This window comes from Sceloporus occidentalis, unplaced genomic scaffold, assembly GCF_023333645.1.
Source record: "Sceloporus occidentalis isolate IW3139 unplaced genomic scaffold, rSceOcc1.0.p SCAF_207, whole genome shotgun sequence".
Taxonomy (NCBI): Eukaryota; Metazoa; Chordata; class Lepidosauria; order Squamata; family Phrynosomatidae; genus Sceloporus; species Sceloporus occidentalis.
Window position 1 is genome coordinate 1,062,611 of NW_028317187.1, and position 22,910 is coordinate 1,085,520.

The window sequence follows — 22,910 nt, forward strand, 5'->3', positions numbered from 1 at the left end:
TGATGGCTGTTATCTTTGAATTGTAAAAAAGGCTTTTTTTACCTCTTTCTTACTGCAACTGTTGCAATACTTGGGAAATAAAAAGATTTATTGTGAACGGAACCCTTTGAGGAGGCTGTGAAGCGCAGAACGTTGCAATTCCTTGAGCTCTCTGCTGGGTTTTAGAGGGTTAATCTTTAATCCGCATGCTTTTTGTCATTGTTGGGCTTGTTTTTTTTTTTTTTTTTTCCTGTTTTTAAAGTACTGTAACATTACTTTTTTGTACCATGTGGAATTTGTTAATCATCATTGTATTCCACAGCGCTGTACAATGGGTAAACGAGACAACACAAGTAGTATATAACAATGATTTACAGAAATGGGAGGGCCCTACTCAAAAGATCTTACAATCTAGATTATTTCTACGTCTTTTTCTCAAGTTTTTTTTTTTTAAACTTTGGACTCCGTTTACATCCCTGGAATACACTTTGCAGAGAAAGCCCAGTTAAAGAGGCTTCTGTTCCTCCTATTTGCAGGTGTTTCTTATTGGACGGTCGCAAGATATATTTTATGCGACTTCACTCTGGTCTTAATTGTCCCACCATCATGATGCCACATGCAGCTTAGCCATTAACAAGCTTAGCGCATTACAAGAGCAGTACCATGTTGCTAGATCCTGGCACTGACTTGCCCACAGTACACCCTGGGCATTGAATGGAGCTTCCATGACTTAGGACTCAAGTCCCAGTGTTGGGACTGTCTTGATCAAACCAGGACTGCGATGTCTGAACTGATCTGGTGTTTGCCGTTCTGTAATATTTTAACAGAATAGTATTCAAGCGTCATTGTTTTTAGTCTGCTCGTAAAGGACCTTTTATTTGCGTCCATCAGCCATAGCTGCAGGATGTCCCCTTTAGTGAAAGCTAATTCTGCATGACATTTGGGTGCATACACAAAGGGTGCTTACCCTGTGCTCTTTTCAACTCCTTTTTAATTGCCTTTTCTCTACCTCCACGGTTTGGAACAGGTTGATGTTAATTACGCTTTGCTTGCTGGGATTTATTAAACATATTTGCTTTGTGTCTTGGGTGGAGGTTGACCGTGTAGCTCGCTGCAGCTCGAAGGAACATCACCCTCTTACAAATTAAAGCTACGTGACTTGGTCCAATTGACATTGTTCACATTATTTGCTTTGCAATTTGGCTCCGAGTCAGCAACTCCTTTTTTATTTGCTAATATTTATTTTCTCCTTAACGTTAGGTTTTTACCATCTCGGACCTTTTTGTAAGCACTAGGTGGATCAACAAACAAACGTGGCAGGCCAAGCGCGGAGAACGTGTCACTGTCCTGCCCCTTACATACGCTCTTTATTTTACTTCTATTTGAGCGTTTTTAATTATTAAAAAAATGCAAACATATGTATTTGTCATTTAAGAAATAAAGTTGAGGTGATCAAAGATCAATTAATCTTTGAGGTACTCATCGCATTTAGGCTTTGATGGGATTCAAGAGATACTTCCATGAAGTGGCGTCTTAATCGGACTATCCAGAGAAAACTGGGTCGCTGGGCACTCTGATTTATAGGTTAGCCCAGTGCTACCAAATGTATAGATGATATCAAATTATTTTTATATATGGTTTCAGTTTTACGTTTGGGTGTTGGCATACAGTGGCAAACTCCTACCCCTAAGCAATCTTAGATCTTCAGATGGAGGTGAGCAGGTCAAGCTATGTGTCCTAACGTGCCGGCACTCCGACTTCATCCTCGATCCATCCAGGTCAATGGATGTTAAATATAAATTGTATTTAAGGAGACTCTGTAATCTGAAAAGGCCAACCTTTTAATTATATTGATGGGAGCGCCAGGGAATAATTTGTACTAATGAGTCTGTGAAATTCCCAGAGGGTGGCATGGTTTTTCCTCTCTTCTTCTTCTGGTTAGGCTTGTAATATGAGTTTTATCTCTGGAGCCTGACCCCTCAATCTATTAACTGCAGCCTTTCCAGCAGTCTGGTCTAAATGAAATGGATTTGGAGAGAGACAATTTCTTGCAGGATTGTTCATGTAGGTGGAACTTTAATATCAGATTAACCAATTTTGTGTCCTCTTGCTGGACAAGTGATACATTTATTTGCGTGAGATATTTTGTGGTAAATGGCATGGCGCTGAACGTCCGCGCAAACACATAGTTTCATGAATATCCCCACTGCTGAAAACTGAAAGCAAAGGAAGTAAGGATTGCTTGCTTGGGTACATGCGGGCACCCTTGGGTGAAATGCTCCACCCACATAATGCCCTATCCCCACCCCTATATAAAATCTAGCCAAGCATTGAGATTATTCAATCGTGTTTTAGTCATATTTATGTATCCCCCCCCCCCAAAACAATATTTTCTAGAACACTATAATAAACGTTGCTATGATACAAGGAATCTTCATCATGGCCATGTCAAAACACCACCTATAAATAACCCCTTATTTTTAAAATGTATTTTTGGGGAGAAAACCACTAATGCATACAGCATATTTTCCATTTTTAAGGCAGACTGTATTTTAGGCCAGTGCTTCCAAACCATCATCATGTCTAATTTAAAAGTACCAGAGATCTAGTTGGCTCTCTTTTCCAGAACCACTCAATGATTTACTTTCGGTTTCCAAAAAACACTATTTGTGAACGCGTACCATAATTTACATTTAGCTGCTTCCATCCCAGAAGTGTCTTTGCATACCTTGTTTGTGCCAATAAGGTTTTCTGGCCTACTATAAAGAGAAACATTTACTCGTCCTTTTATTATGTTACGGTGAACAAGCTTTTTCTGGTGATTTTTACTTTCAGGAGTAAAGATTTACCTTTAAAACCAGTTAAATTTTACTGGAAAAAAATATTTTTTATTAATTTTGTTTTAAAGCCTTTGAATTTTTTCCTTCCTTTCTACTTTTTTGGGTGAAAGGCAACACCATGAACAACGCGACCACTCAACAATGTATCCTGTATTAATTTAGGACTTTAGACTTAAAAACCCCTGTTTTCACAACCTCGGGTTTGCAAGAATAAGATACAGAGGGTGATATTTTAAATTGTGGCGTAAAAACTTTTGTCTGTTGGACGACTCTGATATAAATGGTTCTGTAGATGGTGGAGCATTGCTGTGACCTTCAGCCCACCAAGGACAGTGTGCAAAACGCCTCTGTGGGTTATGGCCACAAGCCTGAGGACAGCTGATTGTAGTTGTTAAAAGTTGTTAAAAGTGGGAGTCCTGCCAGATTAAATGGTAACATGATATGTTCGTATGCAAGTTCTATGATTATGTCCTCCTCTTAGGGTTTGTGGTTTATGGTTTTTGTATTTTGGGAACAGCTTTTCCGTGAAAGGTACATTGGCGTGTCCTATACTTTTTAAGTAACGTACCAATGTCGTGGTTTAAACTTGAGGCAAGCAGCAGAAATTTCTTGGCCATTTTTTTTTTTTTTTTTTTTTTACAGGCAGGAGTGGTTGCCCAATCTCTGGTGATGTTGTGGCCCTTGGATAATTTGTGGATGCAAAACAATTTTACAGTTTGCTCCCGCACGTAAATTTTAGTAATGCGTAACACAACTTGTTTTGCATATAGAGGACCCTTCTGCTTCAGTCAACTACCTATAACTATACCGAAGAGCTCCCCAGGACTGGTCACCTGGATTTGTCCTCTCCTACACGCTGTAGGATGCACGAAGGGGCAGGTCAAAGACACATAATGTTCTTTCCTTTTATAAATATGGGCACAGATTATAGACGTTCTCACCATACGTGAATAAATCTCTAATAAGTCCTGTGCGTTCTTTTTTCTATTGAAACACTTATGTTTCTTTACCTGGCTCCTCACAGCGGTCATTTCTGTCCAGCTGGCTAAGAGGTGTTGGCTCTTGCCAGTCAGCATTTGTTTCCTGGAACATCTCCACGAACCAACGTTCACAGGTCACAAGAAGATCAATATAGCTCAACAAATTAGCACATAAATCCCTGCTGCTGTCACGCCATTGAAGATTTTGCGGTTCACATAATTTTTGAGTAATTTGGGTAATGATGTAGCATCTCTGCCCATTCTGTGTTTTTTATGTGGTTACCACGGATACAGAAACATATGAGGTCTCTTCATTGCAGCACCATTGAAACCTAGTCTATAAATCATAACTGGGAACTAATTTTGGATACAGAACATGTGTTTCTTGGCCACAGCTGACTCTGGTCTACATGAAAAATGTATCTTACTAGACCATGTTATACCCAAACCAGAATTGTTAAACTAGAGCTTTCACCCAACTGGTGTTTTTCTAGCGTACCGGTAAAACTTAACTCAAGGAAATTAACTATCTGTCCAGTCAGTGCCATGGCTGAGTTTTTCTTCCCAGACAAGATGTCAACCCTGTATCAGATGTAAAATACATAGAACTATGTGTATCGAGTGAAACGCTTTGCATTTATCAAGAACAGGTGGGGAAATGTCCTGTTGACTTTTCTTATCTATGCACTTTGACCCTGGACTGCTACAGTTTCTCCTTAATAAATATGATTCTATGAGTTTCATCTCAGACCTCTGTCTTATCTAATGGTTCTTCATGAGATTGTCAAAATACAGACAGAACTATACTTCCTAGAATACAAAGACCTTCCACAACCTGCAGAAGTGGGGTTATATATACCACTAATTCCTAATGTAACCCGGTGACATTGTGAGCACAGAAAAAAAGTCTTTAAGGTCTTAAAAATGTATGTATCGGGGTAGACAAGGTGTCGAGGACATCACTTTCCGAGGCAACTCATTGGGGAAGTCGGTGGTACCTATGGAGCAAATGGCTAAATGTTTGTCACAAAGCTTGCTGTTGCCTACAGCTCATTCCGTTAATATTTTGTCCCACTAAAGGGTATTAAGGTCTTCTCTGGGATCGCAATAACCTTTTTTTCCCTTTTAATATGGATAATGAGTCCTCCTGCCTGTTATCACCCATGTGACATTAGTTAATATTTATGATTGTTCCATGTATTTGCAATGTTTGATGAATTTCAGCTGTAAATAGTGGCCAGATCTGTTAAAACTATGCTGGGGGTATCTATAGAATAAAAAATCAGAACCTTTTACAAACAATATCTTTGTTTTACTTGTGATATCGAGCATACAGTTTTAATGAAAATATTTTTGACCTTTTTTTTTCTTTCTTCTTTTTAACAGGGATATCAGTATGAACAATATCACCAAGCTGCCAGAAGGAGCATTTAGAGGCTTCCCATATCTAGAAGAGCTGTAAGTATGAATTTCATGTGTAAATAAAATGTCAATACTTTCTATGATAAAGTGAAGGATCTTTTTAAGTCGCATCTCAAATACCCCAACAACGTAGTTTTTTCTTTCTCTTTCCAAAAGCTCTGTTCAATAAGATGAATGTACAGTAGACCGTGATTCATTCATCAATCGGAGTTGTGAAGAACTTTGGTCGGCAAAACTGATCTGTGGCTAGCATGGAAAAAGTTTTGTTCATAATAGCCATCAGTCAAGTACGTGAGGACTACCCACCATATGTTATCCTTTGGAATTGGGTGGTAGATAAGTAGAAACGCCTCCTAGCAGAAGTGGTAGATGATAATACAGTGAGGGAATTTTGAACATGCATGCGATAAAACAAGACCAAGGACTAATAATGGTTTGAGAACTGGTAGGCTAGAAGGTCCAAATAGTTCCGAATCGTTCCAAATCTCCCGTCAGTCTATGTTCATTGGGTAACTACATGTCTTTTAATCTATTGTTTTCTACGCATCAGTGGTAAAGTATGGGAATGTAGCACATTTTGGTGTCCCTTTTAAACACATTGTTTTGAACACTTTATATTAACTTTTGTTAATATACCGTAGTTGGAAAGTCTCGTATACATAGATCTATATAGTTAGATATACCTATAGTTGGAAAGTCTCAAAGATATTATTATATTATAGGTCTATATAGTCGTAGATATAGTATGAAAGTCTCAAAGAGTTACTTTCTATAATTGCAACCATTTACTTTCGCGCAGAGTCTTATTAGTGTCGGTTGAAACTAATCAGTGCTTACATTATCTAAGTGGGTGGGAGCCTTTTTTTTTATAACCGGTAAACTTTTATTCTGCCTAAAGTCTACAATTCCTAGAACGGGTCCTCCGACTGACTTCGGTTAGGGCTGACTTGACAACATATTGGAAGAGAAGCAAACCGAAGCGTTCCTTACGATTTGTCAAATAACCCTGTGTGGTCAGTGCTCGTAATTTCTATAGAAAAACAACAAGATAATTAGTGTTTCAGAAAGAAATTCCACGGGGATGTTAAATCAAAACATGTCTGTCTGATTAAAATGTTGACTTTACTTCCCAAATTCTAAAATTAACGCAATAAACACATTCTTTGCGTTAATTAGAGTTGGACTGACATGCCCTGCTTTATACAATGGGAAAACATTGAGCATGACTGTTGGTATGAAATTGGATTTCATTGCAAGGTGTGACAGGCAGGGTATTTTTATAATGAATCTGATCTTTTTCCACTTAGCAAAAAATAAATAGAAATATTTTAAAAAGTGGACCTAATCGGTGGTAGTTTGTTACTAAAAGACTTGGCAAGTTATTGGGATATTTTACAACATCCCAGGGTACCCGGGGGTCTCCCTCTTCTAGGGGCGTGGCTTCATATGTGGGCAGGGCTGGCGGCATGTAGGAGGTGGAGCTATCCCCAGAAACTCTTAATAGGAGGGAAGTGGACAGGGAGCAGGGACACGTGGATGAGTTAGTGCTCCGTGATGATAATCTGTTCCCCTGCCGTAGTTTTGGATGCCCAAGCAGTGAATTGTTATATAGGAGTCTTTTCATAATACGCAAGCCCAATCTCACATTCCAAACCTAGCACGCTAACATTTTTCTTCTATACTAAACAGGTTTAGGACACAATGTGAATATCCTAACCCATCTATGCTAGGTGTGGCTTGTGAATTATAGCCAAACCTGGAATGCTGTTTTTCATTATTTAGAACACCTCCTCCCTAGTATGCCCCGTGTACCCCGCTCCTCCTGTACCGCTGCTCACGGTGGTCTCCACTGTTTGTTTTTTGGCTGATACATCAGACATTTGCAAATTACTTCCAGATGACTGTCTCTTTTATTCAGACAAAAGGCAATGCTTAAAAAGCATTTAGAATGCAAGAAAACCATTGTCTTGTTGACTCTCCAGGGTTGGTCACGACTTTCTGTTAATTAAGGGATGCACCTTTTATATCGTTTAACCAAAGGCATCCAGGCACATTTTGTTAATGGCTTGTTCTCCTTTGTGGGTTAATATGATTTAATTTTTTCTTTGGCAACATGTTGACTACACATGAATCCATCTACAAAAGGTGTCTTTTTTTTAAATTTAGTTTATTTTTATTATTTTTTGATAGCCCCATGGCCGCCCTGTTGGTCTGCTTGCTAAAATAAAATTGTACCCAGGCTGCTGGTTGCCGCACTTTGGGCTCCTCTCAGACTGAGAAGTGTTATCTAGGTGCCTGCAATATTTGTCTTGGTTTCGTAATATGTGAAGAACTATTTGAACACAACATATTACAAGTGTGTACTTATTACATGCTCCTACGCTTTACACCTTGAACTTATGTTTTGCCTGAATATTCAACTGATATTTACGCCTGCCCTGCCTTGTGTCTCTCTATTATACTTTTTAACCCTTTTAGAGCACAAAACATATTTAATTTTTTAGCGAAGGAATGAGATGCTGCGTTCCCTTACCAAGCTGTATTCAGGATTCTAGTCTCCTGATGAAATGCCTTGTTTTGATTGCCAGGAAGATTGGGCAATGCATTGACCAGTTCCGATGTTTTTCTTTACATGCCTAGTGGGATTTAATTGTTTAACTGGATTTGTTGGCCGATACCTATCGGTGGTTCCTATGAACTCATGTGAATGAATATTGGGGTTAATTCACAAAAAAGCTATATGTTGGAGATTAGAAAAAAGTTGGTGAGATTGGGCTTTTCACCTCAAAGTGTTGGTGAATAAACCCCAGAGTCCCAGATTCCATTTTTTTGGACAGTTCTTTAGTTCTCGCCCATCCTTTCTTAAGATATGACCCCCATTGTTTGTTGATCAGTGTGTTTTCGAGATTGGTGCCAGCTTGTGGCAGGATTAGCTTTATTACCCGCCTTTTATAATGGCTTTCTGAACCAATCAACAATCAGCAGCTTGACTAAATCACAGAGATAAGTTGATAGAGAGGAAGAATCAAGCTGATATAAAAAAAAGACTACAACCTACAACCATCTTCTGGATTACGGTTGTAGGAAGCGACATCTGATCATACTGGTCTATCTGCAGCTTTCTCCATCGCTTGGATGCTTTGGAGAAGCCATTGGTCATTGTTTTGTTTGGGAATGCTGACAATATTAATGTTCACAGAAGCAAAATAACTGAGATCATGTCATCTGTTTGCATTATTTTAATATGCTTTATATTATCCAGAATTAGCAGGGGGCACTGTGGCCGAATGTGGCAGAAATAAAACATTAAAGCATCCCTGTAAATATCCGATATGAAAATAAAATCTATTTACACGTGTTCTGTTTGTGTATCTCTTGGGGGTCTGGCTGGGGAGTCTCTCCTTACAGATCTGCTCCTATTTCTTAATATAACCCCTAATGGGATCTCATGGAGACTCTTCCTGAAATCTAAACCCACCATTACAGCTGTGCTAATCCTCACAGATAGTTCAGCAAATTGCTCAGCGGTGCAACTCGCTGCAAAAAAATTCAGACACTTAAACAAATCGGTTATTGTTCCCAGATCCTACATTTTACAGTTTTTCATATGTATTCTACATGTTAAAGATATTATTTAATTTATAAAACAAGCAATACTGATGTAATAAAACCCACCTTATATTTGTAGGGATAGATATATGTTCTTTTTCTAATACCAGCTTGATTAATAATCTCCGTCAATTTATCTCTGTGATTTAGTTAAGTTGCTGATCATTGTTGATTGGTTCAGGCAACCATTATAAGGCCCTGCCACAAGATGTCACCAATGTTGATCAACAAACGGCACAAGTTTTTGGTCGATTTTAATAAATGTGCTTGTGCAGGAACACCGAAGTTTCCAAACAGAGAAGGAATTCAAACAAAGAGAGACTATGTTGAGTTTTAAGGTGATAAAAAATAAATAAATAAAAGTTCCACAAGATTTTCCGTTAGAATTGGGATCCAAGAATGGGAATGTAACGAAAAGAAAATATCGCCTTTACCAAAAACTCCAAAATAGCCCTGGGCTGTAATGACCCGAATTTGAAACATTTTTTTCATAACTGTTTTGATTCCCAAACAAATAATTTTAATAGCGCACACGTTTATTTTGTAGGCAGCTGACCTATTGGTTACCTTTCCTTTCCAGTAACATTTTTAAATGTATGAAGCTAAAAAAAAATTCTTTTTCTTGGTTGTGTTTAAGTAAAGCAGCCTAGGCATTTTAAGCTTTATGCATACAGTATTTGCTAGACAATTACATTATTTTGCTGTATATAATCAGCCAAGGCCTTGATCTTCAATGCTTTTACTGTTTGTTTATTAAATTGACTCCCCTGGGCTAACAAAAGCTTCCCGTTGTATTTCCTAAGCCCAAAGGCATTATTTATCTCAACTGTTAGTGTGTGTGTGTAGCTAAAATGGCTTAGTCCTCCTCTGCCCCTAATTATGAGGTCCTTGACCCTCATACGGCAGTTAGTCCATCAACGACCTAGTAATATTTGGCAGACATATTAGCAAAACCTTTGCACACTTGGCCAGTTGTATCCTGTTTCCTGGAAGATTGCCAGCGAGAGGAGAAACGGAAGTCGAATTAACTACACTCTTCTGTTTCTTGTTCGTTGGTTTAGCGTGCCGAGTAAACAGGAGTTGCCTTGAGGTAAGCTATACGTCTCTCCATTAAAGTCACGCAACAGCTTGCCTCTCTAGGTTTCAGCTTGTCTCTTTCCACAACACACCGCTTTAGTGACAGCAGTTACTTTTTTGTTTTGTTCTTTAACTTGGATAGTTGCTTTATCAAGATATAAGAACTGTTTGTTGTGTCTGTGTGGAATCAGATAACGATGGAAATTATATAGAGGGGGTATTTAGGAGGTAGAGATCCGCTTGGCCCATTCAATCGGTTTCATCTGTAACCTCAGGCAAGGATTTCTTAGGGGGGGAAAAAAAATAATAATAAAAAAAAAATATATATATATATATATATATATATATATATATATATATCGGACATCCCGTTGCTGGCCTGAAGTGTATTTATTTTTATCGCTAGTTTACCTGTAACATACAAGCTTGATAGGGAACTTCCTTCTGGCATCGGCTTGCGTTATTTGTGCTTCCAGTTCGCGATAACCCAAGTCTGTTCCAAGTGTTAATGAATTGATGCATTGTTTACATCTGTCAACACAACTGGAAAGGCTCTTCTGCAAATGTTCTGTTATCTAAGAATAAACAAGGAAAAAAAAAAAACACTCAACCCTCTTATTCTGAGACCAGTCCTTCCTATAAGTCATTCTTTTTGTGGAAGACTTTAAAAACAGTTTTTTTTGCCCGGCACATTTGTTTCCTGCCATCTAGTCCGGAACAGACGTTGCCCCTTTTTTTGTTTTGTTTTTCTTTTCCCAGTGAAACCAAGTTGTAAATGTTTACATTTTGTGTATTTATTTTTTTCCAGATTTTTTTTTTTTTTTTAGATCTTTAGCTAAATATATATGTTTATCAAGCTACATTAATATTGTGCATTTACATATATGAAAAGTTATTACTGAAGTTGAGTGATCGGCCCATAATTGTTTAATTTTTAAGCGCTTTTAATGGACATGAAAAATGAGGACACTGGTTACAGCGTTCTTGGCCAAATCTAAAGAGGCTTCAGACCAGCTTCAACTCCTCTAAGGAAGGAAGGCATCTGCTTGTGCTCATCTTACCATGTAAATCGATCTTTTCTTGGCAGCTTGGTAGTCTGGATCGCTAGGTGTGCCGCATTCTAGCACTTCTCTAATTCTGCATTGAGGAAAGGGCTTGTGATATTTAAGCCTCGGTGCAGCAAAGGTTGGACCACACGGGGAATGTTTATCAGGAAGCAGGCAAAGCAGAATAAAAGGAGGGGGGAAACTCTATGCGGATAGGAATTCATAGCTAGAAGGGATCTGAGTCTTTTAATGTCAATTTATGTACTTGTCTATTCCATATGTGATAATCGGGGATTTGGGAAATTAACTCTAACCTTATTGAAAGCTTTGGGCCCTGGCAGGTTTGATCACTAAAATCCTGGGGTAGTTGTGCTGTGGGCACTGAATTCACTCCAAATGTATCTAGGTGGGACGACACTCAAGCCCCAACGAAGGGCAGTGTGAACCATGAGAAAAAATGTGAAGTTTGTCTCCTGTTCTTTTATGATCCTCCATGGTGGTAGGGAGTAGAAGGAGCAGAGACCTTACCTTCTCTGGCAAAGATGACTTGCCGCATATCCTAGTTTTCTGCACAAATACAGTGACTAAGATGGAAAGAACTGGAGATATCTGCTTCTTCTAGGGTGGCATCATGCGGGTGACTTGCCATCCCTATAACAGTGCCCCCCCCCCCCCCATATGGTTAGGTGCCTTAGGTCTAAATGTGACAATGTTTATACCAATTCCAAAACAAATACTGGGATAAATTGCTACTGTTATAAAATTATTTTAACTTCTTGGAGTTTCTTAGATTGACTTAACTGACTTTTTTTTCAATTTAATGTAGGCCACATTTAAGGTCAGGGCTGTCCTGTATGATGAATATTTCATAAGAGACCCATGCTGATAAAGCCTCTGGTTACATTAAATGTATGGAAAGAGCCTCCATTTTCCAATGAAAAATCTTGTCTGTGTTCATAAACCAATGGGTTAAGAAAAAGATCTTGTTGAAGATCTTTGTTTTAAAGAAGGTCAAAAGATTTTATTGTTGACGGTTTATGAAACATCCTGATTGAGCGCTGGCAACATAACAATGAAAAGACATTAGTCTCTGTGAATCTCCGCTAATAGCTCCTAGTTGCTCCAGCGCCAATTTGGATAAACCGTGCCCCTCTTCATTCCTGCTTGCTACAATGTAATAAATTACGCATTTATTTACAATCATTTCAGAGTTTTATTTTTTTTTATTGCAAAGTGTTTTTTATTTTCTTTTATCTATTGTTTTTACTCCCACATCTCTATTATTACAATTTTTCTTCCAGGCGACTGGCGGGTAATGACCTCTCTTTCATCCATCCCATGGCCTTGTCTGGCCTGAAAGAACTCAAAGTTCTGTAAGTAATTCTGCAGTTTTTTTAGTAATTACATGCTCCCTCCACTCTGTCAGCACAGCAGCGTGTTTTCGCATTAACTCTTTTGAACCCAGAGGATAAATAATGGAAAAAAGCCTAGACCTCTACCAAAACCAGGCTTTGTATCGCTAAATTCTATTTCTAACGCAATGCTATTCCAGGCTGAACGGTTTAGTTTGCAAACTTATTGTACTGTCAATGATCATAATGGCAATATTTTGTTAAATATGGTCTCTTGTTCTACATTGTGTCCCCCCCCCCCCCCCATTTAGGACTCTTCAGAATAATCAACTGAAGACGGTACCAAGCGAAGCGTTAAAGGGGTTGGCTTCTTTGCAGTCACTGTAAGTGTTTTTTTGAAACAACGCTTTTTTTTTTTTTTTATTATTACGTACAAATAATATTAAAATGTATTTCTAACTTAATTACTGTCTAGATTTTTTCAAAAATATTGAAAGGTGGAAGGGAGCATTTCTACTGTTTAATCAAATTTTGTTTCTGAGATTGCTGTAAATCCATAAAATAATGGACTGTAATGTGTAAAACAGACTGTTAGTCCCCTGATTGGGTTGTATAGCATTAAACCCACATAGCTGTTGGGTCTACTAAAATGGATTTGGTTGGCTTCCTACAGCAGGACCTACAGCTTCTACTTGACCACATAAATCCTTTGGTTTTTTTTTTAAATTTATTATTATCTTTTATACGTTTGTGGCAAACTTTTATAAATATCTTGTGAAAGTGAAGCCGTCCTTATAGCACAGTCTTGACCTAAATGGCTGGGTTCACGATCTTGAAGAGTAAATAAAACCGTTGCGCTGCAGCTGAAGAAACCTACAAGCTTACCACATATTTAATACGCTATAATTTCATGTATGGCCAGTTCTGGTTTAGTCCTATTAAACCTATAAGTGATACAAGCATTTGAACATGTGTACCTGCCTTGGACGCTCTATACACATGCAGTAAGGGCCGCCCTTCGTTGTACTGCAGAACGTATCTACAACCCACAAAACATTCTATGGGTATAGTTTGGTGGGAGATAGGAAAGGGGTAATTTATCAAATAATAATAATAAAAAAAAATCTCAAAGGAAATATTGGAAAATGAATTCTAAAAATGATTAATCACTTCTTATTTAGATAATAATCTAATTTTTAATGTCACTAGGTGGTTAGTCACAAGGAGCTTTCAAATGAATCTGTAAAAGTAGTTACATAGTTGTGTAGCTGTTCAGTTCAGTTTTACACAGTGTTTCAATACAAGTGTGTGTGTGTGTGTGTGTGTGTGTGTGTGTGGCATTTACATATAACTGGATCCAAATTTAGGAACCGATGACTTATGTCTACTTTCAATCTGCTGTGTACTGTTTTGACTAATTAAACAACCTTGAAGAACGTCAACAAAGTACCTAATTTTTAAAATGTTTCATGGTCCTGTCTGTTGGCACTAGGTGAAATTAATGCACAATGTCTCCAATGTAACTTTCCTTAAGGGACACGCCATGCTTTGTTTTTTTCCATTACACATTTAATTACAATTTTTAATAAGGCAATAATCCACTTTTAATTTCATGTGACTCCTTAAAATGTGTTTCCATCAGCTCTTCTGAACACCTCGAAGCCCCTTGTGTCCTATGAGGACATGTTCTGTTGAAAGGTGCTTTTGTTTAGGAAAATAAAGTTTTTAATGTTTTTGAAGAATGTCGAGCCAACATTTTTAGGTTGGTAGGTTTGGCACGTAGTAGTCTATTCCATGAGACCTACCAGGTTGCTGAACCAAATCCTCATACAGAAAGTAGTGTTTGCACAGCTAGGTGGTGGCATGCCAGGTTTCAGTTGAATATACAATGGAAATAATTAAGAGTATACTTCTGTTTAACTCGGCAACAAACAAAAAATTAAAAGTATGAAGCAACATAAATAGTCGGTTTAGAAATTCGGTTTTGTGGATTTCTGTTACTGTCGCTGTGCCTTACCTTTATTAAATATGTTAACGAAGAAGCTAGGGAGGCTTTCTCTGAATTAGAGTATGTTTTTCTTCCGATTATTTATGTAAAATGTAGAAGAATCAAAATGTTATGATTTGGCTGAACTCTTTTTATTTAGGAGAATGATCTATTTGTACTTCATCAGCTTAAAGCTGATTTCGTGAATGGATACCAAGGTGTTCCAATGTAGAGTTAACAGACATATCCAGGCACTACAAACTTAATCCCTGTACAGTACGCAGGGTATCTAGACACTTCATGGAAGAAGTTCTTGCTTGGGTAAGATTTTTCCTTAGTCATAATTTTCCTGGGAACCCTTTATTGTCATGTGACACAAACACACACACTGATAGGTTGTTATATAAACGGAAACGCTAGTAAAGGTTTTTGTAGCTTTTAGTACAATGTTTTGTCTAAAATAAGACCAGCAGCTTTAACTGGCTGTCACTGACTCCTGGTCCCATCTCTTCAGTGTTGACCCAAACGTCACGGTCCTGCTCTCCTTCTCCTCCACAAGCCTCTTTGCTGTAGAAATTGAATATCTTTCCTTGTACTTTTGACTTTGCAAACTCGGTATATATTTTGACGTAGCTTCTTGTGTATTCGCGGATGGAAAGAATAGAGATGTTTTGTTGATGTTTGAAGGATTTATTCCACCGGAAAATCTTTCGTTTGATCTTCAAGGGAGGTTCGTGAATCTGGAATGGCAAAAGAAAGACAGGTATTTTCTAGTTCACGCAATGTAGCCTTAGGTCATTTTAATCCTTGGATTTTTAGTGTAACACTGTTTAACTCCCATAGCGGGCACGGTGATGATCTCTCATTGCATTGCAATCTGTTCTGGCACGCAGTAAGTTAAATATTCTGTACTCCTAACACTGGCAAAAATGATTCATCAATACAGGATTTATTTATTTACTTTGGGTAAGTGGCATGCAGGTGCGGTTACTCAAGAAGTCATTTTTCAGGTCACAGCTTTGAATCAATAATGCATTTGAGAATATATCTTATTTCCTTGTAAAAATAATGCTGACGCTTTTCTAAGCCCCAAGCAACTTGTTACGGAATGAAAAGTGAGTTGATGTAGAAGAAAATTAGCACCTCAATCTACATTGTTGAGTTCTGCCGTTTTATGATTATTTTATACATTTCCATTTTTTTTAGTAGATGAGAGACACACGTATGTAGGGTATGTTTGTGTACTCTGTCGGTTATCAAACTCTAGAATCTTCTAGATAAGGTTCTTTTCCTTTACAAGTTTATTCAAGCTCAGCAAAGGGAGGCTTATAGGTTCTATTCCTCGTTTACCCAACTCTTGTCCGAAACTGCTACATAATAATTTAGGTTGAAAAAACACAAGTCCATTAAGTCCAACCTTGCTGCTGACCATGAAGGAAGCAAAAAAACCCATACACTGACGCCCTTTCCAAAATGGCATCCGATTATGCACTTCATCAACAAGCTATTCCTGTCCTCATAACCAATCACATCCTGAACATTTTTCATTGAAAAAAATGATCCATCCCATATTTAAGGGATCTATTGAAACTCATAGCACTGTCTGCGGGTAATAAATCTTTATTGCCCTTACGGCGCAGAACCCTTTTTACTGCGTTAGATGAAAATTAATTTCTTCATGTCTGAATGGATGACTGCTTGTTCTTTGGACAGTCCTATCAATGAACGGGTCATCAGAGTGTGACTGGTATTGTCCCTGTATGTATTTGAAAGAATAAAAAAAATCATTTCTATCATTATTTTGGGAATGAATTTAGAAGATCATTAGGCGGGTCACACATTTTGCATGTTATCTACTTACTTGAAGTTAAGTATCCGGTAATACTCTGTATTTATTCCGTTTTTACTTTGTGAACATGTGAGCATTAACATTATATTAAAATAGAATATTGTATTACATTGTTTGTTTTTTTTCTTCCTCTCCTGTTATAAAATAAATAAAAATATATATATTTTTTTAATTTATTAGGAGACTTTGCCTTTTGTGCTAAAATGAGATTTCTGCTATGTTGATTTTACAGTCAACATTTTTTTTTTTTTTTTAATCTAATTAAACTTTTTACTGGAAATAGGAAGCTGTGTATTTGGACTATGCTTATAATTATTATATTTATAATTTATTTATATACATTTATTATATATTATAAATATTTATAATATTTAACATCATGTGGCATAACCCTAACTGAATTTGGAGATTTTCTTGGAGAAATCTGTAATTCGTTCTGTCATGTTAAGGTGAGAGATTTATTTTTATTTAACCGTATTAAGTATACATTAAAAATACCCCTCAGAAATGAATCTGCTATACCATATTATATATCATTATATATATTACCTTTTTTTAATCTGTGAAAGTGGACCGCTTTTGAGTACAAACACTGGTTCACAGATTTATTTAATAAAACATACCGACCATCAGCCGCTATAAAAATGTTTTTGCCTTAAATCGGCTCCAGGATCGGTATAGACAATATGGCAACAAGTCTTTTACCTGTCTTCCCGTTGAGACGGTGAAGTCATTAATAAAATCGCTATGAACGGCTTTTTTTTTTTTCTTTTTTGTTTGAGGAAGAAACATTTTTTGTGACTGTTGCCCATTTTATCTTCGTTTTTCAGGCGTAGGATCAGTGATCTGGAAATGGTCGATCAATCTTTCTCTGTCTCTCCCTCTCCATTGTTTTGAGAAGCTTAATGCATGCGCAATGCAGCCATTAATCAGAAACGTGACAGGAGGGTGCAGGTGTTTTTTGTTTAAATAACAGTGAGTCTGGCCCTCACGTTTAACCCGTATCATGCCAGAGGGACTTGAGATGTGACCTGTAAAAAGTCCCTATTGACTTTTTATTATTTATTTAAATTGACCTTTCAGAATAACGGATCATTGGTCCCTCAGGCTGCAACATGGGTTTTTGTAACTTAAAATTCCCTAAAACGGGATAGCTTTGGATGAGTGAGTTTAAAGGGCAGCTATTTCTGTCACTAATTCACTAAAATTAAGTTGGAAGCGTTTGGTTTTAAAGCGAAGCTCGTGGAAGCCGAGATCGGTGGCAGCCTGTGGCACAGCTAGCATCTAACCATTTTCCTGGCCTGGTGTTCTCTCCCTACACCCATCTTTACAAAGACCGTCTGAACTAATCAACAGGGCAGAAAGGCTTCAATGGGGGAGAAATATTCATGAAGATTATGAAAACAGGACTTTCAGACAGCCTTGACAACTAGGCCCACAATGGCCATCATGGGCCTTTGGCCACCATGAAGCCATACTATCCATCATAAAACATTGTGTGTGGCCTCTCATATCCAGCCGTCGGCTATACGGATATTATTGGCAGCCACCGGCCTTAAAGTGCCAGTGCCGCCTTGTCCCCAGTTCACAATATTCTACACATAAGGTGTGTTTCTGTTTACATATAGTATATTTATACTGTGTATATTGCTATTTTAATTACGCACCATTGTGTTTTCTTTAGATCCACGTTAAAGCTCAAATTCATTTGTTGCAAACGTAGATTAATCATCTTTCTAGGAGATCTTGGTAAAGTCTGCTCCGGTTGCTGAGATTGTTTTCAGATTTCAGGATGTCATAGAAGTTAAATTGTGTACGTTGGTTTTTGAAAGCAAAAACAGTGCAAAGGTGTGTGACTGCTGAATACGACTTTTAATAAAGAACCACCACACGCCAAAGTCACCCGGTGTTATTTCAATGTATTGATGGCTTGATTTAATATTTAGTATTCAGTCTGTTTAAATATACTTTGGTAGGAAGTAGTTTGTCTTCTGATTGAATACTTATTTTGAGTACTTGAGCATGTTCTCTTTTGTATCCAGTAAGCTGGATTTGGTGTCCTTAAAGGAAGCTGTTCTGATTTTGTTTGTTCATCTTGTTTGTCTCGTGCAGGTGGTTAGATGCAAACCATATTGACGCGGTTCCCGATGACAGCTTTGAAGGTCTGGTGCAGCTTCGCCATCTTTGGTTAGATGACAACTGCTTGACAGAGGTCCCAATTCGGCCACTTGGCAATCTCCCATCTCTTCAAGCTTTAACCCTGGCGCTCAACAAAATCACCCACATCCCCGATTATGCGTTTTCAAACCTTTCAAGCCTTGTCGTTCTGTAAGTATCTATCTATCCAGAATTATTAGGGGTTCCATGGAGACAGGACTAATATATATAAATCTTAAAACCCTGCACCCGCCAGTAATGAAGTACTTTCAGACCACCATTACTACTGGCATTTCCTGTTTTCTGTTACAACAGATGTAAAAATACAAACCGTTTGCGACACTAGGAACAGCTTTTATCCCATAGTAAAAATGTTTTAATTAAAGTTTTGCCTTCTTGTCGCTACTGCAAAGCGTCACTGACAGTACATGTGTTCTTCCCAATTAAAATAAAACACGCAAAAATAATTATAGATTGTGGTTATCTCTGCTACAAAGATTCTTGGCAATTTTTGTAAAAGTTTTTATCCGACCACGTCGGTTCTTCATTTTTGTCCATTTAATATTGGCTCCAATAAAAACAAAATACTATAATATATAGTACAGTGCTGTAATTAAAAAAAAAAAAAAAAAAGTGTTTTGGTGTCTTACAAATGTTTATACCATCAATATTTATTTTGGGTTAACTGTTACCAACATTTTTTTTTACATTTTTTTTTTTTTTAATATAGACATCTTCAAAACAATAAAATAAAAACTCTCGGAACGCACGCTTTTGATGGCTTGGATAACCTGGAAATATTGTAAGTAATACTTAATGCATAATCTGATTTCTGTGGTGATGATTATGTAGTGTGACCAAATAATGCTTCCCTCCCACTCCAGCTTTTGTTGCTGTAGGGTTTGCAAAGATATGCCTTAAGAAATGGTTTAATGCTTTTAACGAGAAGACTTACAGGAAGTGGGCAGAATTATTTTTTTTTTACATAGAAAAACAGAATTTGACAACCGAGAAGACCCAAGGTCTTGTGTTAGATTCAGGAGGCAGAGGCAGCCCCCCCAGATATGCCTTATACACCCCTATATGCCACTCTGCCTCCCTGATATTCCCTTTAACCCCCCTATATGCCACTCTGCCTCCCTGATATTCCCTTTAACCCCCCTATATGCCACTCTACCACCCTGATATTCCTTTTAACCCCCTATATGCCAGTCTGCCTCCCTGATATTCCTTTTAACCCCCTATATGTCACTCTGCCTCCCTGATATTCCTTTTAACCCCTTATATGCCACTACCTCCAGAAAGTCCTTTAAAGCCCCCTCCCCTGACTTACCAGTGCTTTCCTAGACTTGTCCCCCGTGCTTCAGATTGATTGGTGCTTAATGGAGGCAGCCAGTGGCACTTCCGCCGGGGCTTCTATGAATGAGCACCGGAAGGTCATGTGATGCCGGTGGCCAAAGGGCAGCCATATTTCCCTTTCTACCATGCCTCACAGAAGGCAGCTTTACTACATTCTAGTGAAGGTGGAAGTGTATTTGTTGAATTAGTTGCCTTTATAAAAATCAAATATAACATGATTTAGTTGCATGTTCCTCAAAAGCCCAAAATTGTTAAATCTACTTTTGCTCATTGAAAGGTGGGTTTAATCCTTATAATAAAAACCTTACACTGAACTTTTTTTTTTTTTTTTTTTTTTTTTTACATGGGACAAGTTTTAAGAATATCTGTATTCATATCCTTCTATTCACAGACGTAGGGCTATATCTTATCGGATTACAGGGGAGTATCGGAGAGGCTTTACAAACCCATACTATTACCAAGCAACAATTTCTAGGCTGATTCAGAAATATTAATCACTGATAAGATAGTAGAGGGAGTAGCAATAAAAATAGAGTTTTTAATTCCTTTCAAGTTAAAATTTAACATTGTAGTTGAAAACACAGCTATTTTGCGTGGGAGAAGGTGCTTGGGGAGGGTAAAGATGGAAGACAGAAGAGAGGAGCGGAAATAATGTCAACTCCAACAACTTTATCGTACAATCTTAATAGGAAACCTAAAGTTATAATGGCAGTTTATTGTCCTTATTGCTACTTTTTTATTATACATTATGCAACCTTTTATTTTCAATTCAGATGTCCACATATACTTATAAACTTTAACAAATCTACCAATGATTAAGAGAGTTAAGGAACACTATGTTGACAATGTATTTTACACTGAATTTTTTAAAATAAATTTTAAGGGGCAGTTTGGGCAGCCATAAAACCCTGTTCCTATTCCTGCACCAGTACAACAAGCGGCCCATCTGGGAGTAGAGGCCATATGAATGCTGGGAAATATATATTTTAGCAAAGAAAAACAGATAACTAGATATGATTTATTAAATGGCTTTTTAAAAATAGATTAAAGAAATGTTTTTACCGTTTCTTTGGAAACCCTGCCTGTTTTACACATAATCATATCTACCTCAACTTCCTTCCTTATTTTTTCTTTCTTTTTTTCGTTATCGATTCACATGGATGGCGTTGTTTGTTGTACTCTTACAAAAGTATATACAATAGTGTGTGTATTTACACAAGAACTGTTTGCTTTCAAATGGCATAACCATAGCAATAGCCTTGATAACTACATTTGAACATACATTTTCTTGATATAGTTATCACTAAAAGAACAAAAAGACTTGTTGATATCATCAGTAAACACTCCACAACGGTGCCAGTCTGCTCTGGGGATTAGAGGTTAAAAAACAAATGGCTTCTTCTGTCTTAGCTCCTCCACCTCTTTTTTTTCCTTCTCTGAACGATCACAGTCACAGTTTTGGAGCTACATACTTTGAAATATTGATATAAACTTCTAACGACTAAAGTTACTACTAAATGTATTTGTTATATAGCGATATACCATAAGTATGAAACTATCTCTTCTTAATGGAGTAACCAGAAGAACACGATCTTCTTTTTGGGCCAGAATTATAGGAATGTCTGCTGTGAAAAAAGTCACAGTAACAGTTTTCCTTCGAAATTAGTGGATTTTTTTCTTTGTTTCTTGCCATGTGTAGGGATAAAACATTTTAGGGAAATATTTTTAAAAAAAAAACAAAAAAAAAAACACTTTTGGGTTACAAAATAGCCTATTCTACAAATGTTATAGAAAGTTCAGCGTTTCCAAAAGCCAGGGAACTCTTCAGGTTTGACCCGCAGTCTCTGGATGAAGCCCAGCTTCCATGCGTCTCCAAATCAGTTTATTTTCCTGGTGGTGGTGGGCATTTGGCCACGCCTATTCCCCCCACTTCCCACCTACCCCTTGCTGTCTTCTATCTCTTAAGGTCAACCAACCCCATCCCGACGTGTCAAGCCCCACCCCTTTCATAAAGCCACTCCCCCATAAAAGGGAGCGCTCCGAGTAGCCTACCCTGGGAAGTTCCCTGGTATGCTGACGTCTACAATTTGCCATACATTTACGTTCTGCAGAAGATCGTTCATAGATAACGGCTTTCTTAATTTTGTTGTAGGGACCTCAATTATAACAACCTTGTTGATTTCCCTGATGCCATCAAGTCGCTGCACAATTTGAAGGAATTGTAAGTACTGCTGGTTTTTTTTGGGGGGGGGGGCAAGGGGTGTGGACAAGGGGGCAATTTAGCAATATTGTACTAATGGTTTAATTGATGTTGACTATATACTATATATAAGCTGTTTGTGAAAATGTTTTTGGTGCGTTGTTTAAATTTATTTTCCCAAATTGTTTTATTTAGGAGCTTCCACAGTAATTCCATAACAACCATCCCTGATGGAGCATTTGAGAGAAATCCATTGTTGAAAACTATGTAAGTGAGACTAATGACATCAGCTGAACTCTATATTTATTATAAAAGTATATGTACGTGTTTTGGCAGTATTCTAAGAAATCAAATTTAATGGGTTCAAAAATGTATCTCATTCATTTTGAGAAGGTTCTCAATTGAATCAAGCATTGACTAGTAGACTTCTTTGGTCATGCTCACTCCTGCCAGGATATCCTGCTTACTGTTGTAGAGCCATTCCATTAATGAACTGTTCTTTTGACTTTTTTTCAGACATTTGTATGATAATCCTTTGTCTTTCGTTGGGAATTCAGCGTTTCGGAACTTATCAGACCTCCACTTCTTGTAAGTACTTGTCTACCCTTTTCTACAATGTGTGAAGTGAGGTACTTGACACAGCAGTCTACTTTCTATAATTAAGTTGCTTAACTCCAGGGTGAACCAATGACCTTCGAAAGGTTGAGGAAAATGTCATTATGGTAGATCAGCTTAGGCAGCGTGTCTTCTGGATGATAACTTGTTTCAACCACATTTTTAATGTTACGCTTTTTTTCATTTTTCAGTATTCATATCTTGTCATTTGTTGTTGAATGATGTGAGTGAGATGTTGGCCTGACAGAATCTTCTTTCCTAACTATGCGTGTTTTCAAGGCTGATTCTAATAAATTGTCTTTTAGGGTCATTCGAGGAGCAAGTAATGTTCACTGGTTTCCCAACTTGACAGGAACTGTTAACCTAGAAAGTCTGTAAGTTTATTAAAGAGGCTGCAAAGCCAAATTTTTTCCCCCTAACTTTTGTGCACTTTCTTTT

At 37.6% G+C, this 22,910-nt stretch overlaps 1 protein-coding gene across 1 annotated transcript in view; it reads left to right on the forward strand.

The window, feature by feature from the left end:
* The window catches only part of LOC149277656 (leucine-rich repeat-containing G protein-coupled receptor 4-like), a 44,518-nt gene that overhangs the window by 14,831 nt on the left and 6,777 nt on the right, over positions 1 to 22,910 (forward strand). The window contains exons 2-10 of the mRNA XM_089502639.1: positions 5,186 to 5,257; positions 12,255 to 12,326; positions 12,617 to 12,688; positions 18,254 to 18,469; positions 19,029 to 19,100; positions 21,810 to 21,878; positions 22,053 to 22,124; positions 22,374 to 22,445; positions 22,778 to 22,846. Coding sequence (XP_089358765.1) covers positions 5,186 to 5,257; positions 12,255 to 12,326; positions 12,617 to 12,688; positions 18,254 to 18,469; positions 19,029 to 19,100; positions 21,810 to 21,878; positions 22,053 to 22,124; positions 22,374 to 22,445; positions 22,778 to 22,846 — 786 coding nt within the window. The remainder of the gene's footprint in view (positions 1 to 5,185; positions 5,258 to 12,254; positions 12,327 to 12,616; positions 12,689 to 18,253; positions 18,470 to 19,028; positions 19,101 to 21,809; positions 21,879 to 22,052; positions 22,125 to 22,373; positions 22,446 to 22,777; positions 22,847 to 22,910) is intronic.